The following is an 18,348-nucleotide window of genomic DNA, read 5'->3' on the forward strand; positions in this document are numbered from 1 at the left end:
TTGTTGTTTGTTGCACTTTTAGCACAGGTAATTAATTAGCATCGTAACCTATGACGTACGAAGAGCAATAATATTTCTTCACAATCGTTCTTCGTCGTTTTCCTATGTAAGAAGGACAGTATTGTAAGGAATGGCACCATCGCAAGATCGTAACAGAGTATGGCAACACATTATAGTAACCTGTTCAGATCGTAGGGAATGACAGTATCGTACTAAAATATTGCAACTCACGCTACTAACCTGCAGAAAATATGGCAGCGCAGTCTCTTAACAAAACCCTTATCTCAGGCAGAGTATCAAAACATTTATCACAAACATAACTATCTCGTAAATGTTTTTCTCGATCCACGTTGTACTCGACCCGGTCCTTGCCACACAACCCACCCATGCACTGACCTTATGGCGTACAAGTGTTGTCAGAGCTGTTGGACAGGTATTGGGGTAATTAGTAGATTTCTGTGACCTTTGGAGAGCGACAGGGAGGCAAAATTTCGTTATATACTGTACGGACTCTGACATGGCCCAGATTTCCGTTCTTTTGTAACTTCCTTCACGTAGGACAGTGGCAGAAAATGACATTGCTATAGCTTTCCATTCTTTCCATAGCATTTTTTCGTGACTAGGCCTATATTGAAGTCGACTGTTACAACTCAGCAGTCAGTATGGAGAGATGGTTGCTTTAGCCCAAGTTAGAGTAAAAAGGGTATAGCAGTGAGTGGAGAGGTGGCAGTTTTAGGCCAAGTTAGAGTAAAAATGGTATAGCATTGAGTGGAGAGATGGCAGTTTTAGGCTAAATCAGAGTAAACAGTGTATAGCGATGAGAGATGGCAGTTTTAGGTCATGCTATAGTAAAAAGTGTATAGCAGTAAGCGAAGAGGTGGCAGTTTTAGGCCAAGTTAGAGTAAAATTAGCATGGCAGTGAGAGTGTTGTTAAAATGTTCACGTATTTCTCCAGACCTCCAGACCTAAAAATGTCGTGAGGTATAGGCACGACTCCTTTTACCCTATTTAGCGAAAAATTGTCATCTCTCCCCCGTGAATGCTGTGTTGTGACGATGGATTAACATTCGAATATGATGCTAGTCACAAAGAAGTGCAGTGGAAAGGTTATAGAGCTGTATTACTGTCTTTTTCTGCCACTGAGCCACGTGAAATAATCTACACCAGGACGAAATTCTGGCCCAAGTTGAAGTAAAAACAGTATACCATTATTATTTTCCCTGACTGATAGTTGAAATAAAATGCTAGAGTTGTCTTGACGATAAGAGGGCTAATTATGTGGAAAATACGAATAACTAGCATTAGTCAACAGGTCTCTTTCTCTGTGCAATTACGCCCATCGACAGAACTACCCCATTACACACTAACAACCGTACTAAGCCACCCTACAAAGCCACCTCATTAACCCAGCTTCTCCCCATTGATGGCTTAGTGCGGCTTGTTTTTAATACGTACCTGTTTACCCGGGAAGGGCTTTTAAAATTGCTGTGGTTTTTAAAGGGTAGTATTGTGGTTTTTAAGGTTTCGTCGTGGTTTAAAAATATTGTCGTGGATTTAAAGAAGTATTGATGTGGTTTTGAAAAGTATCGTCGTGATTTTAAAATTATCGTCGCAGTTTTTAAGGTTTCGTCGCTGGTTTTAAAGTATCGTCGCGGTTTTTAAAGTATCGTGGTTTTTAAAGTATCGTTTTTTTAAAGTATTGTTGCCGTTTTTAAAGTATCGACGCGATTTCTAAAGTATCGCTGCGGTTTTTAAAGTATCAGCGGTTTTTAAATTATCGTCTACGTTTTTAAAGTATCGTCGCCGTTTTTTAAAGTATCGTCGTGGTTTTTAAAGGTATCGTGATTGCTGAATGTATCGGTGTGGATTTGAATGTATCGTCGAGGCGTTACAGTATCATGGTGGTTATAAAAATACCATAGTTTTACCGGTGTTGTTGAAGGATATCGTTGTGGTATTAACCCCTTGAACCAGGTGACGTCCTCTTTTTTTCATCAGTTTTTCATGCATGTGGGTAGTTTTGTAGGTAGGTAAGTAGGTAGGTAGATATGTAGGTGGGTAAGTAAGTAGGTAGGTAGGTGGGTAAGTAAGTAGGTAGGTAGGTGGGTAGGTAAGTAAGTAGATTGGTAGGTGGGTAGGTAAGTAAGTAGATATGTAGGTGGGTAAGTTGGTAGGTAGGTAGGTAGGTGGGTAGGTAAGTAAGTAGAAAGGTAGGTAGGTAGGAAGGTAGGTATGTTCCAGACTAGGAATCCTGACAAACATATTTAATGAAACTCAGCACACGCAACCATTGAGGATTCAATGGCCGACATGCTGAGTTTAGTCCAGATTGACGTCCTGTGAGAAGATGTTTTGACGACTTTAGTTTTGCGAAGGCTTCGTTAGTGAAACGTGGATGACAAGGTGCGCAGAGTTCTTCAGAACCTTCGCGAACTCAGCAAACGAACTCGCTTGCCCTGATAATTTTGGCTTATATATAATTATGTTTATTACTAGGTTGCACTCTTAAACTGAATAAAATCGTCTGGCAGCAGGGCGGCATGAAATAATGGTAAAAAGTAAAGAGTAATGACGTTTTCGAGTTGGAGGGGCTAATAATACTGCTTTGGAATAAAATCGTTGTGGTTTCAAAAGTATCATGGCTTTAAAGGCGTCATTGTAGTTCTAAAAGTATCATTGTGGTTTTAAAAGTATCATTACCGTTCTAAAAGTATTGTTTGTGATATTGGCAGCGTCTTTGTGGTTTTGGCAGTATCGCATCTGTGGTTTTGGCAGTTTGGTTGTGCATGAAGAATTAATTTGTCACCAACCACCATGTCTTTCGCCTCCGTCACCATGCCGGCACCAGCTGCCGTCTGGCAACGCACGCTTTTATTTTAGATGCTTCGCTTAATAGAATTCTAAATCGCGTATCTCCAGTAAGTCCTTTCCTGCAAACCAGTTGCGATGGAACTTCCAAAGGTGGAAAAAACAAAACGGTCTCCAGAAAAAAAGAAAAAAAAAAACATCAAATTAGAGGGCTTTATGGACTTTATATCCAATTCCTCCGATGTAACAAGAGAAAGATTTGAGTCTGTATTCTCATTGTACTAACACCTCTTCCCCGGCAATTTACATTTTTGGGTATGGGAGGTTAATATCCCTTTGAACGTTATGTATGCTGGGTATGGCGATATTGGAATGATTTCCATTTCACAGAAGAGGACAGTAAGATGTAATAACCAAACTAAATCGCTTAGAGAAAAGTGTTTGGGAGCTTCCTGGTGGAGCATTAATCTATATTATAGTTTTTCATACTGAGGGTGAGGAGAGGCAGTGACCGGTGAAAGAAATAAAATGGAAAAAATCCGAAAAATGACAGAATAAGAGACATATTAAGTGGCGATAAAATTTAATGTTATACTTCGCACAATTTTTTTTATATATTGTAAAACTCGGTACCAGAGTCGCGAAATTTCACATGACACCGGTGAATCATGAATTTAAAAGTTTGAGATACATATCTTTTTTTTTTTTTTTAAATTCGAAATGCTAGGTACGTTCTATTAGTTGAGTTAAAACTATAATGATATTCTGTTTTCATTTGTAAATATTAGTACTCGGGATATCATGAAAATTGTATATATACATATGTGGATGGATGGATGAATGAATGAATGAATGAATGAATGGATGGATGGATTGGTGGATAGATGGATGTACGCATATATATATATATATATATATATATATATATATATATATATTTATATATATAATGTGTATATGTGTGTGTGTGTGTGTGTGTATGCATTTTACGTATGTATATATGGAAGGATATATGTATGCTTGTATGTATGGGGGAGGCGGTGGCTGAATCGGTAGAGAGGCGGCCTGCAGTCCTGATGGACCCAGGTTCGAATCCCGGCTGGGGCAGGGAACAGTTTAAGGATTTGCATTTCATAAACGCAGACTTTCCTGATCTACCAGATGACCCGCCGACATGTCATAAAAGTACCCCCGCTAATACCAATACACCAGTCCTGTATGAGACAGCCCTAGCATGTATTCAATATGGATGGTGGGTGTTAGCGCCGAAGTGGTGACATGTAGAGAGGTGTATGGTATGTAGGAGGACTACTGGGCCTTGAGAGCAGGCTGTGAAGCCTATGTCCAGGGTCGGACACATAAAAAAAAAAAAAAAAAAAAAAAGATGGATGGATGGACGTATTTATGTAGCCTGTGTATGTATGTAATGTATGTATGGACTTGTGTATGTATGTATGTATTTACATATGTATGTATATTAAAGCGCACATCATTACGTGGCACATTAGGCTTGTGTTGTGGATCCCAGAATTTAGAATTGATAAATAATAAGTGAATGGTGTTTGGCCGATTTCACTGTTTACTGTAGTTGTTGCTGTTTTTGCTCCCTGGTCTTGATGCTGCTGCTGATGATGATGATGGTGAGGAGGAGGAGGAAGAGGAGGTGGGGGATAGTGGTGATGATGATGATGATGATGATGATGACGATGATGAGGAGGAGGAGAAGGAAGAAGAGGCGAGGGATGGTGATGATGATGATGATGATGACTAGTGAAATTAATTGTTGATATGGATAATAAGCCATGCAAGAAGACGGACAATAAGAAGTTGCAGCATTTATTTTCCCTCCTCACAATGGTTCCAGTTTTATTATTATTATTATTATTATTATTATTATTATTATTATTATTATTATTATTATTATTATTATTATTATCATCATCATCATCATCATCATCATCATCATCATTCTGTTATTACTACTACTACTACTACTACTACAACGTTATTTCTGTTTCTCTTGCTGCCTCCAGACTATTTTCTTTACATTCGAAAAACTATATAGCAGTGGAGGGGTTGGTAAGGCAACAACTAACCCCTTCACTTAAAAAAAAATAAATAAATAAGGTGAGCGAAAGCCTCTGAAAACAGCAGGAAGAAAATGAAAAACAACGGCATCGGACTGAAAAGATTAGAGAGAAATTATATATTTTTTTTTTGGTTCGTAGAGGCCAAAAAATTTCGTTAATGAGAACAGATGGACAATTTTATCACGTCATCAAGATCAGAATTTTTATTGGTCATTAATATCGGAATTTTCGGGTTATTACAAATTGCCATTAAGCTTTTTTGCGTGTCTTAGTTAGGTCGGTGTTTTTTTTTCTTTTTAATTAGAGAAGTGGTGATTATCTTATACTTGTTCAGCTGTGTCATATTGGTGGATTAATTAAAGCAAATTTTTTTCTTTTCTTTCTTTCTTTCTTTTTTTCCTCAGCGAATTCTGGTGTAATTTGTTAATGATCATAAACGGTGACTCTCCTTCCTTAGTTAGTTTTGTACCTTTTGCTTCAGGTCTGTGTGTTTAGTTAATCTGTTTATCTATATTTCTGTATGTTGCCAGCCACCCTGATTCCGAAAGGAGCAGTCACAAACAGATCGCCTCCACGTCGCCATGTCTTCTGCCGTTTGACTGCCTTTCTCCCTAACTCATACAGCCGTGTCCCATACATCTTCACTCCATCCCCTGGCCTCTGCCCTTCCACCTCACTCACATACACTCTTCTACTCAGTCTCTCATTATCCATCCGCGCCCTGTTCTCTGGTATTTGACTGCCCTCCCTCCAACTCACACCCCTCCTCTTATATATCTCTCCTCCCTATCCCTCAATCTTCTCTTCCTCGCCCCATCCACCACACTCTCATACACTCTCCAAGTCAGTCTCTCATGCTCCAGCCACTCCTCATGGTCAGTGACAAAAAGTTAATTACCATGTTCTTACTGTTCTTACCTGTTCAGCATGCAGGTCGACATTCTCCCACTTTAGCCAGAACCGCGTGAAGCCGTGATGCGTGTGTAGCTCGTAATAGTACACCACTCCTACTATCACGCTCACCAGGCCCAGTAGTATGGCCCAGTAACTACCACGTGTCATCCTACTGGCCACATCAAATAGTCCTCTCGCTCCTAATCCTCCATGTGACACATCTCCACTTTTTTCTCGTACTTTTCCCTTCCCCTTTTTGTTGTCGTTCTCGTCGAGGGAAGGGACTCGTCTTTTTAGCACCTTCTGGTAGGATTCTAACTTCGGCAGGGACGCCAGGTCGACCCCACGTTTCCTGAGGGAGTCGAGGAGCTCCACCACACGCTCCCGCCCCTCGCACATGTTGCCTGAGCACTGAGAGAGAGTGAGAGAGAGACAGAGGGTCAGTGCCAGTCGTGTAGCGCCGCCCCCTACACACAGCCGGCCCCTCCCCCTTGCCCGCCTCCCGCTCTTTTCTTGCTCGGCTTGACCCCTCACCCTGCTTGCCGGCACTTTCATCCTTCCACGTGAGTCAGCGGACAGTCAGAGAGCTCAGCACCTGACCTAATTAGAGGCCCTCCCACGGACCAGATCAGCGAGACATGAAACAACACTGCAACCAACCTCAAAATTGACGCTTAACAAGTACGAGTAATTATTAGTGTGACGAGTAGAAACCTTCACTGACGAGTATGATATGCCGTATAAAAATTTATTATATAAAAGACAAATAAGGATGGAGATGACACCCGCCAGCATTTTCTTTCAATATATTTCTCCGAATTTTCGGACACTTCACGTGGCCATCATCAGGGTACATATGTGGGATCCTACCAAAGAGCAATACTCGTTGTACTACAACAGATATGGATCTAAAGTTAATCATTTTCTATATACTGTATATATGTATTATTAAAATGAAGAACATGAACAAAATTTATAAACTAACATAAACCAAACTTATCAAATCTATAGTCTTCGTATAGTATAAATAAAGACAAGAAAAGGAAACTACAGCAAAAATGCACATATAAAATCAATACAAAAAAGCAATGCACAAAAAATATAAAGCTCACCAATCGGAAGTAAAGCCCCCAAGACACTGAGCTGAATAGAGCTCGTAAGGAACTGGAACAACTATGTCAAATGACAGGTCAGACATCGGCAACGGAACAAAGAGTAGTGAACACTGAAGCAGAAACAGAAACCTCATCAAACCACTAAGTATTGTTTACAATATTTAGTTCCGGAACAAGCTTTTTAATTAACAGTTTTTCTCCCAATAATGCATCCCCGTGAGTCCCAAACCTACCAATAATTTGAAAATCATTCAGCATGAAAGGGTGATCATTGTTCAGTGAATGATCCCTAACAGCAGAGAAGGACATCTGATGCAAAAACTTTCCAGACCTGTAACTTTTCCCAATGTGCTCGAATACTCGTATTCGGAATGCCCTACTAGAGCACCCCACATACCTAGCCTGACAACTAGGACAAGTGAACTTGTAAACAATATTCGAGCACAGAGGGTCCGGCACACGATCCTTGAAGTTGAAAAAAGATCCTATTCTGAAATCGTCGGTAAAGATAATCCTAAAATTTACGGCAGGGAAACTATTTCTTAAAATGTTCAGAACTAACTTACGATACTCATAACTAATTTTACCATAAAATGGCATATTAACATATTTCATAAACTTGGGGACATCACATTTCTTTCTATAGTCCTGTGACAGCCTGTTGCTAAGAAATTTCTTAAGAATACAGTCAAACAATTCTTGCTTATAGTTGTTACTTACAAAATAGCTTCTCAATTTACATATTTCCTCATGAAAAGTCATATAGCTGGAGCAGATATCATAGGCCCTAAATTGTCTTTTAGGGAAATTACGGTGCCGTGGGTCCATTGCTGATGTGCTGATTACATTTTATTATATGTTGTGGCATTTAGCAGGTTACAACTTACAAGCCGATATGTTTCGCTAATGCCAGAAAATTTTGTCTGCCTGAAGAAATCGTCCACCATGATAGGGCCACGTCCCACCGATTGACCATTGTGGTTTAATCATACGTAAGGTTTCATTCAGTTTAACACCAACGCTAGACAGGTTTTATCGGGTAAAAGAAACCTCCGCTAGCGAAGAAGTTTACTCAGTCCGAATAGGGTTTATCAAGGAGGGTGTGTGTCGGTGTGCAGTGGATGGGTTGCTGGCCATGATGTGCTGCCGTATCGTCCTGTCCTCTGGTAGGAAGAACGGGCCAGCCACTCATCATATTCACACCTCCATGCTCCTGCCTGAGTGAGACATTATTACACCTTTCCCTTAGCCATTTATCATACTTACTGCCCCAGAATTTTATGTGTTACTTAAATCAGTCCAACACCGACAGTTAAATGAAGTATATCAGAATATTACCCAACCGAATGCATTATCGAACTAAGAGGGAAAACTCGACAGGTAACTTCCGCTGCCCAGGTGAATGTGACCGTGAAGCACAGATGTGTTAAGACACGTGCAAGTAAAGTGGCTAGTATAGTAAGGTGAATCATTACCTGTGAGGCCTGATGAGCAGGTAGCACACAGGGCAAAGGTGAAGAAAAATTATAATTGGCTAGAAAACACAGGTGAAGGTAAACCGGAAAGTGAAGTGGGAAGGTTGGTATGTAGAGAGAGAGAGAGAGAGAGAGAGAGAGAACATGGAAGGCTTAGGATTATACTGAGTGGCATCAGTCTTTTCTCTCTCTCTCTCTCTTTGAGAGGGAAAGATTTTTTCACATTGTATATATGTATGTATATATCTATCTATCTATCTATCTATCTATCTATCTATACATACCGTATATACATAGAGAGAGAGAGAGAGAGAGGTGGAAGATAGACAAACCTAGAGAGGGGGAGAGTTGAAGTTGTCTGCGTGACCTTTTCTACATACTGCTGACTGACCCGGTCCCTGCTTGCTCACCTTCTAGTGGAGAGAGAGAGAGAGAGAGAGAGAGAGAGAGAGCGATTGAGGAGAGGAGTGTGTGTGTGTTTCCAGGCGATGCACAGTATAGGTACCGTGACCACGCAGACTCAGCTGTTCCTGATAAATAGGTAATAATGGAATCTTAACCGTTTGTTGTGCACGGGTGTCCCTTAGGTGAGTGAATCTGAGAAAAAAGAAAAGATTATCCGTGTGACATTCGACCTAAGAAATATGATAGCAAAGCAGAGCACTTCCTCCCTCCCCCAACCCTTCAAAGTTCCCTTTTTTTTATATATATATAGTAACCGTACAGGAAACTAAGTAGAGGCTTTAGCTCGAAGAACTCAAATGCCCAAAGGAAATTTTACAGGAGCTGTGGAAATCGATAATGAAAGTGAAGAGAAGTGGAGATACAGTATTTTATTTATGTATACTTTATTTATTTTTTTTTTATTAGGACGAGTTGTACCAGAGGAAATCAACGTAATGGTATTGCCGCTTGTATTCTGAATTCGCGTATACATGTCCAGCGAGTAGATTTTGTATTTATTTATTTTATTCATTTAGCATTGTAAAGAAAGACTTGAAATCGTTTACTTCAGCCATGCTCAAGTACTCCGTCTCGGCCCTAATCGCTTATGGGGAAAAATAACAGTGCTACGGCTCCACAGCCTTTCCATAGTATTCTTCGTGACTAGCATTATAGTCTAGTGTTCATCTCTTATTACAACTGACCAGACATCAAGTATTAATCTATTACTACAAATGGGCATTCAAGACGGAGAGATGCCAATTTTTGGCCAAGTAAGAGTAAAAAGAGTAGTCAGTCTAAAGGAGTCTCCCACATAACTGTGCCCACTGTCACTCAAGATTCCATCATGTTACGTAGAGGCAGCTTTATCAGAGTGTTTATCTAGTCCACCACCAAATCAGACTCTGCCCTGGTCCATTCCGATTCTGAACGCTTGGATGGTTGTACTCTTCACTGCATACCTAAGCAAAGGATTCCATTCATTTATAGTTTGGTATGGAGGGTAAAAACTTCCCTACACATTGAGGTTTGGTCTTCTGCCTTGCGCTTTCAATCTTTTATCCCCACACTTCGTTGTCCCCCTCTTCATTGTCCCCTTCATCGTTGTCCTCCTCTTCGTTGTTCCCCTCTTCGTTGGGGTTCTGGTCGTTTCAGCCGTAAGTTATTTAGGCCGTAACCTAAACTGACCTAACTTCAGCAATGTCATCTTGATGAAGTTTGGTTATTTAGGCTGTTTACATGTAGGCCGTTGGCCGATTCGGCTGTTCGCCAGTTTGGACGTTCCGGCCTAACTAACGTACGACCAGAATGACCAGGACCGCTTCTTTGTCCGTCTCTTCGTTGTCCCCAACTTCCTTGTCCCCCTCTTCATTGTTTCTTTGAACATCATAAACTTCTTGCCATCATTGACGTCCTTGAACTGTTTTTGTTATCGCCCTCTTTTTGACGACGGAGCGATGTTTTTGCCTGCCTTTGTGTGTGTGTGTGTGTGTGTGTGTGTGTGTGTGTGTGTGTGTGTGTGTGTGTGTTCCCATTATATCTCATGAACGGCTTGAGCTGTCAACATGAAACCTTCAGGGTATCAAGATATAGCCAAAATCTTGGACGAGTTCGAAAATGGGCACTTGGGGTCAAGGTCATGGTCACCAAAATGGCTGTCAAAGGTCAGCTAGTATAAATCGCCCGCCTTTAGCACCATTATACCTCATGAACGGCTTGAGCTATCAACATGAAACCATCAGGGTATCAAGGTATCTCCAAAATCTTGGACGAGTTCGAAAATGGGCATTCGGGTCAAGGTCAAGGTCACCAACATGGCTCCCAAAGGTCAACTAGCCTTTACCGCCCACCTTAAGCACCATTATATCTCATGAACGGCTTGAGCTATCAACATGAAACCTTCACGGTATCAAGATATGGCCAAAATCTTGGTCTTAGCCAACAGCATATTCTGGCGGACGATTAGCATTCTGCTCCCGAATGCTTTTCTTTTATTTATCTTAAAGTATTCTGTAAGGCTGCCTGTATATTTTTATTCTTTTCTTTTAATGGTAATAAGTTTTTATTGTATCACTTTATTACGAAATGACTGGATGTGTTTTGTGAGTCTTCGGTCTATTGGATCCTAGATTTTGTGTGTGTGTGTGTGTGTGTGTGTGTGTGTGTGTGTGTGTGTGTGTGTGTGTGTGTGTGTGTGTGTGTGTTGTGCTAAATAAGGAAATCATTGGGAGTGAAGAGATAGGGAGCGGTGAATAGGTCTGTGATGAGAGAGAGAGAGAGAGAGAGTAGTGAGGGATGCTGGAGGGAGGTAAAGGATCAGTGATGGGGAGGGGAGGGGGGAGGAGACAGCAAGAGGCACGCCCTTATGAGACGGGAAGGGGAGGGAGAGGGAGAAGAAGAGGAGGAGGAGGTGGAGGTGGAGAAGAAGGTGAAGGAGAAGGAAAAGACGGAGAGAAAGTTGGAGGGGAAGAAAGTTAGGGAGAAGGAAGGGGAGGAGAGGAGGGGGAGGAGAGAAGGAGTGAGAATGGAAAGGGATAAGTATTTTTCAGTTCACTGTATGTATTTCTTTCAGTGTATCTCTCACAGTCTATCTGAATATCTATTTATCTATCTACCTGTCTGTCTAACTATCTATCTAACTCTTTCTTCTTGTCTTTTTCTCTTCCTTCCCTCCTTACTCATTTCCATTCTCCCTCGTTTCTTCAATTTTTTTACCTTCCTTTTTCTTCGCTTCCTCTTCTACCTTTCTTCCTTCATTCAATCCTTCTATTCTCTCGTCCTCTTTCTCGCCCCCCCCCCCCTTTAACCCCTTCAGTCCGAGGATTTTGTACTTAGCTTAATAAACCATTATCTGTAGAGGCAAAAAATACACTTCCTCGGGCTACATAGGGTAATTAAATCTCTCTCTCTCTCTCTCTCTCTCTCTCTCTCTCTCTCTCTCTCTCTCTCTCTCTCTCTCTCTCTCCTTGAAATCTGTCTTTCTCCCTCCCTTCCTTGCTCCTGCTCCCCCTCCAGCGCCCGCATGTAATCTCTCTCTCCATCCTTCCATTCCTCCCTCTCTCTTCCCCACTCTGTCTCTCCCTCCCCCACTTTCCCTCCCTCTCCCTCTCTTTCCCTCTCCCTCTCCCTCCCTCCCTCACCCACACTCCATCCCTACTTAATGTAATCTCGATCCTTCCCTCCCTGCCTCCCTCCCTCTCTTGCTTCCCATTTATATAACATTTCTTCCTCTCTCCCACTGCCTTCCTGAATCCCTTTTTCTCTCCCTCCCTCCCTCCCTCTCTTCCTCTTTCCCTCCTTCCTTCTCACCACTTTCCATCTATGTGTCCTCTCTTTCTTTGTCGCTTTTTCTGTTTCTCCCTCACACGCTTTCCTCCATTCCCACTCTCTTTCTCCCTCCCTCCCTTCCTTTCCCTCTTCGTTTCCCCTGATCTCCATTTCTCCCTCCCTTCTCCTTCTCTCCCTCCCTCCCTCTCTCCTCCTTGTCTCATCATTCTCTCCGTCCCTCCCTTCTCCTTCTCTCCCTCCCTCCCTCCCTCCCTTCTTCTTCTCTCCCTCCCTCCCTCCCTCTCTTCTCTTTCTCTCATCATTCTCTCCATCCCTCCCTTCTCGTTCTCTCCCTGCATTCCCTCTTCTACCCTTTCCTCCCTTCTCCTCCCTCTCCCTCTCTCGCCTACTAAATTATTAACCTCTATCTTCCTTTCCCCCTCCCTCCTTCCCCCCTCTCCTCCCCTCCCCTCCCCTCCCTACCCATCCTAATTACAGACCTTACCTTACATACCTCTCTCTCTCTCTCTCTCTCTCTCTCTCTCTTTCCTGGTATTTCCGTCTCTGCATATTTTCCTCCTCACCTTCAATCTTCATTTTCTTCCCTCATGTCATTTTTTCCTCTTCCCTCTCTCTCTCTCTCTCTCTCTCTCTCTCTCTCTCTCTCTCATTGTCACAGGCATTATATTCTTCTTTGCTTTCTCCTATTTTTTTCCTTCTCATAGTTTCGTCTTTTTCTCCGTTTTTTCATCTTTTTCTCTTTTCTTCGCTCTCTTTCTTTCCTTATCTGTTTCATATTATTGCAGTTTTCCTTTTCATTTTGTTCATTCCATTTCCATTCCTTTACCGGTACCTCTTTCTTCCTCCTTCCATCCTTCCCCCTCTTCCTCTCTTCCTTCTTCCCATCATTCATTCACTCATTCATTTATTACTTCCAGCCTTCCTTCCTTCCTTCCTTCCTTCCTTCCCTCCCTTACTTACTTACTTACTTCTCTCTCAGTCTGTTATCTCCCTCCCTCCGTCCTTGCTTTTTCTCTCTCCCTCCCCATTTTTTCTTTTCCTCCTCCACATCTCCCTCCTCTGCCCCCTCTAACTCTCTTCTCTAAATCCTCTATTTCCATCTCTCTCACTTCTTCCTCCTTTTTCTCTTACTCCCTTCCCATTCCTAGCCCTTCCTTCTTTCTCCTCTTCCTCCCTCCCTTTATCTCTCCCTTCCTTCTTTCTCCTCTTCCTCCCTCCCTTTATCTCTCCCTTCCTTCTTTCTCCTCTTCCTCCCTCCCTTTATCTCTCCCTTCCTTCTTTCTCCTCTCCTTTCCTCCTTCCATATCTCCCCGTGTCCCTCCCTCTCTTCCAACTTCTTTCTTCCTTCTCCATTTCTTCTACTTTCTCTCCCTCCCTCTGTCGCTCCCTCATTCTCTCCTTTTCTACTTCCCTCCCTCCTCCCTCCCTCCCTCCCTTCTCTTCATCTCTACCTGCCTCTTCAACATCTCCAGCAATTTCCTGCCGCCTCACCTGGGCCCTGTTTGTTGTGTTCCAGGTAACATATTGTCTACCTTACTTAACTCACTCACTCTCTCTCTCTCTCTCTCTCTCTCTCTCACACACACACACACACACACACACACACACACACACACACACACACACACACACACACACACACACACACAGTACCAATCCCAAGTTAGACCATCCCCGTTCAACATTAGACCAAGTAACACAAATTGCTAGGCCTCCCTTTGTGTGTGTGTGTGTGTGTGTGTGTGTGTGTGTGAGAGAGAGAGAGAGAGAGAGAGAGAGAGTGGAGGTAAATTATCGGCTCGCTGTTTAATGGTTGCAAAATTCATCGTCAGAAGTAACTTAGATGCGCAGTCTATAATGTGTGTGTGTGTGTGTGTGTGTGTGTGTGTGTGTGTGTGTGTGTGTGTGTGTGTGTGTCTAATACCTGCACCCCACCTGTGTGTGCGTATATGCGTCTCTTAATGATATACCTCATGTGTGCCTGTGTGCCCTACGATTAACATATAAACAGACCTGCAGCTGCAACACGGAATGATTGCAAGCAGCGGGGAGCAACATAGTGCCTGCAGGATGAATGGCACGTCCCCGTTAATTGCACACACCAGAGCCACTACATACACCAATATCTCTCCCTCTACGTGCACCCCCAGTGATTGGATTGCCCGGGGACAGAGTGGACGGTGTGTAGAGGTGCGAATAAACGCCCTAAGTTGGTGATTGCCTGTGCGTATTGATAGGCCTGTGTTTATGCTGACTGAGGGATGTACGGCTAGGCATGAGAGTCGTCCTTTGTCCCCTCCTTGTCCCATGAGATGAGGATGGTGGACCTGAAGGATAGCGGGAAATTCACTCTCCAGTCCACTGGGTTCACATTTAATTGAACCTGTGTTTTGTACCTTGTTTGTTTTTATACAGGAGGGGGAATATGGAAGTTAAGCTCCTTCCCGTCATGTCCTTCGCACCCAATACATCTTTTAGTCATGGGTCTGTAGGGAGGAGTTGTGCTGTGATTGATAGAAGAAGGGAGAGGGTCACGTCCACTCACACCTGCATTGCCCTGACTACGTTTACCTCTTCTCCATTCTCACTTACAAGATGTTTTGGGTATTTCTCTCCCTCTGACGAAAGTATCCTGCCTCCATTGCCCCTCGTAAGAACTAATACAGACATGCAGACAGACTCACTGCCAGCTATCCGCTGTTATTTGCCCATGCTTCTATCACATATTCACCCTTTATCATTATCATCACCACCTGCCACCACCATCAAATACCACCATATCCCTTACCATTCCACTTACGCTTCGTTTACAGGAGACTTGTAGGGAGTTGAGTGAAAAGTGCACGTGAAAATTTGTTTTGCAAATGCACGTAAAAATTTATTCTCTTGGGTTGGCACAGAGAGATACCTTCATAAATACGCAGACATGGGTGAGCAGATATACCGTACGTGCAGTGTGTTGCCTTGGCTACACCTACCCCCAGTTGTAACCACTGTCCTGCCTAAATTAGAGACCCTATAGGGTCTCTAGCCTTAATATTTCAGAGCCAGCTGTGTATTCTACCCCTTTTCCAGCTGTGATAATGAAGTGGATAACGAGTTGACATTGTAGGCTAGCTGGCCTGTGATTATTTCGACTCCCGATGCAATAGGGTCACACCATAAATGTAGACAGAGGCCTGACCAGACCCAGTGCCATGAAAATATTGCCCGAATCAATGCCATAAGCGTGGGGCACGATTAGATAATTTAATAAGATGGTTTAATTGTAGTAAGATGTGTTGTAGGAGAAAGCTGTTATATTGATAGCTAAATATACCCATGCTTCGTCCTCTGTTTCCCTCTTTCTTCCTCTCTCCTCCTCCTCGTTCTTTCTTCCTCTCTCCTCCTCCTCGCTCTTTCTTCCTCTCTCCTCCTCCTCACTCTTTCTTCACCCTCTCTCCTCTCGGTCCCCTTTACTCTCCCTCACCCTCTATCCCTTGTCTCCTGTCTCCCGTCTCTTCCTCATTACCGTACCTCCTCTCCCTCTCTCCTTTCCCTTATCTTTTCTATCCCTCAGTATAGGGGTGATATAAGGCTTGGGTTAGTTACTGACTTGATGAATACGATTATGTATGAGTGTGTTGCCCCAGATGATTGGCTGAAGAGTGTAATTGTAAATGTGTACAAGGCAAGAGTGATGCCCTGGAAAGAGGAAATTATAGAGGCATAAAGCTTTTGGACCAGACAATGAACGTAATGGAGAGAGTTCTAGAAGGTATGATAAGAGAACGAGTGAATATTGATGAGATGCAGTTTAGGTTTGTGCCAGGCAAGGGGACCACTGATGCTATATTCATTGTTCGACAGCATCAGGAAAAATATCTAGGAAAGAAAAGGGATCTGAACTTTGTTTTTGTTGATTTGAGATAGGCCTTTGACAGAGTCCCTAGGGAGATGGTGAAGTGGACAATGAGAAAGCTTGGGATCGAGGAGTGGCTGGTTAGGGTGGCTGTGGCTATGTAGCCTATGTGGGTGCTCGCACTCAGGTAATGGTTAATAGACATTTGAGTGATGAGTTTTCCGTGAATGTTGGTGTGCATCAGGAGTCAGTCTTGAGCCCCCCACTCCCCCTTTTTTTTTCATGGTACTTGAAGCCCTCTCACGTGACTTGAGAAATGGACTCCCGTGGGATTTATTGTATGCCGATGATTTGGTGTTGATGGCAGAGAATAAAAGCGAGATGGAGGAAAGATTTAGGAAGTGGAGATTTGGTACGGGGCACAAGGGCTTAAGGGTAAATGCAGATAAAACAAAAGTGGTGGCTTGTGGCGGTACTGTCAAAGAAGAGGGAGAGTGGCCATATGCGATTTGCCATAAGGGCGTGGGAAGTAATTTCACCTTGTGCAGCGTTTGTGATAAGTGGTTGCATAAGAGATGTAGTGGTATTAGAGTTAGACTGCATAATGCTGAGTTCATGTGTGCGGTGTGTCGGGGAGAGCATGTGAAGATTGTCAGACGTGAAAGGATTGATCTTGCTTGTGAGTCTCTTGAATGTGTGGAAGAGTTTTGTTATCTGGGAGACATGTTTTAGGCTCGAGGTGGGGCTGGAGCTAGCTCTGTGGCTAGAGTGAGGAGTGGTTGGAAGATGTACAGGGAGCTGTTGTCTCTCCTGACATTGAAAGGGCTCTCCTTCCGTGATAAGGGATCTTTGTATGCGGCCTGTGTTAGGAGTGTAATGCTTTATGGTAGTGAGACCTTGGCAGTAAAGGAAGAGGATATTCACAGGCTCAAACATACAGAAATGACATTGATTAGTTGGATGTGCAGTGCGTCCTTGAGTGCGAGGCCTGGGGAGGCTAGGTTTACGATGGAAGAGTTGAGAGGTAGGATGGGACTGGAGTGCATTGGTGATATGATGAGGAGAGGTGGAATGAGATGGTTTGGGCATGTGGAGAGGATGGGGGATGATAATTTGGTGCAGAAAGTGAGAAATGTTAACATTAGGGGTAGGGTGCGAGAGGCAGACCGAGAAAGACCTGGGACGAGGTCATTGAGTGTGACCTCAGGGATAAGGGACTGAATAGGGAAGCTGCAGAGATCTAGCAGTACGGAGAGCCGCCATTAAGTGACGAAGGCCTACGCGTGCAAACATGTTGGAGCCTTAACACGAAACTAACGAACCCTCACTCCTCGTTGTCTCCTGTCTCCTCCTTACTTCCTCCCCTGTCTGCTCCCTGTCTCTTTCCTTCCACTTTCTCCTCCTCTTCCTCCTCCCCTTCACCACCATCTGTTCTTACTCTCCTTTATTCTCACTCCTTTGCCTCCCCCGCAATGTTTACATAAGAGGAGGAAGAGGGACGTGGAAGGGAGGAAGAAAGGGGGAAGGGAGAAGTAGGGGGGGGAAGAAGAGAGGAGCAGAGGGGAGGACGAGGGGAACAGAGGGTGAAAATAGGTGACGATGACCTGGTTTCTTTTCTTTTCTTTTCTTTTAGCATTTTTTGTTAGCAGGGTTACTATATTTATTTATTTTTCTTTTATTTATTTACCTATTTATCCATCCATCCATCATCCAGTCCTACGTTGCCCCATGAGGAGCGTGGGAGCCCGGGGCTAGGCAAGTTGGTCCTGACATTTAAGATGACAATTTACCTATTTATTTACTTATTTATTTTGTGCACTTATTTTTCTGGCTATACGACATTGCCTTGCAGATAAATTTGGAAAGAAGAATGTACTAAAAAAAAATGAAAAAGGATTAAGAGACTATTTTTATTTCATCATGTTGTACTTAGGTATATACTTTAGGTGAAACTAGGTTTAATGTGACTCTAATTAACCCCTTCACTACGAGTGTCCAAAAAGCTGGATTAAAATTGTTTATGAAAAAAAAAAATAATAACTAGTAGTAGTAGTAGTAATAATAATAGTAGTAATGATAATAATAATAACAAAATAATAATAATAATAATAACAATAACAATAATTATAAGAACAACAGCAACAAAAACAAAGTAAAGACGTCATCATACTGAAGGGATTAAGGAAGGTTAGTCTATTTAACTTTCCCTTCTTGCCTTTGGGAAGCACGACTGTAAGAAAAGAAGAAGAGGAGGAGGAGAAGGAGGAGGAGGAAGTAGAAGAAAAAGAGGAAGCAGAAGAAAAAATGTCTCCGTTCTTCTTCTTTCACTGCTTCTCCTTTCCCTTTCATCAGTCTCTCTCTCTCTCTCTCTCTCTCTCTCTCTCTCTCTCGTA

General features: G+C 42.8%; 1 protein-coding gene across 1 annotated transcript in view; it reads right to left on the reverse strand.

The window, feature by feature from the left end:
• LOC145412045 (uncharacterized) overlaps nucleotides 1-6,191 on the reverse strand; it is an 82,455-nt gene extending 76,264 nt beyond the window's left edge. Inside the window, exon 1 of the mRNA XM_080281962.1 lies at nucleotides 5,817-6,191. Coding sequence (XP_080138088.1) covers nucleotides 5,817-6,191 — 375 coding nt within the window. The remainder of the gene's footprint in view (nucleotides 1-5,816) is intronic.
• Nucleotides 6,192-18,348: the final 12,157 nt, after the last annotated feature.

The sequence above is a fragment of the Coenobita brevimanus genome, chromosome 92, assembly GCF_032717465.1.
Source record: "Coenobita brevimanus isolate Jiangsu-jjx chromosome 92, ASM3271746v2, whole genome shotgun sequence".
In the NCBI taxonomy this organism is placed as follows: Eukaryota; Metazoa; Arthropoda; class Malacostraca; order Decapoda; family Coenobitidae; genus Coenobita; species Coenobita brevimanus.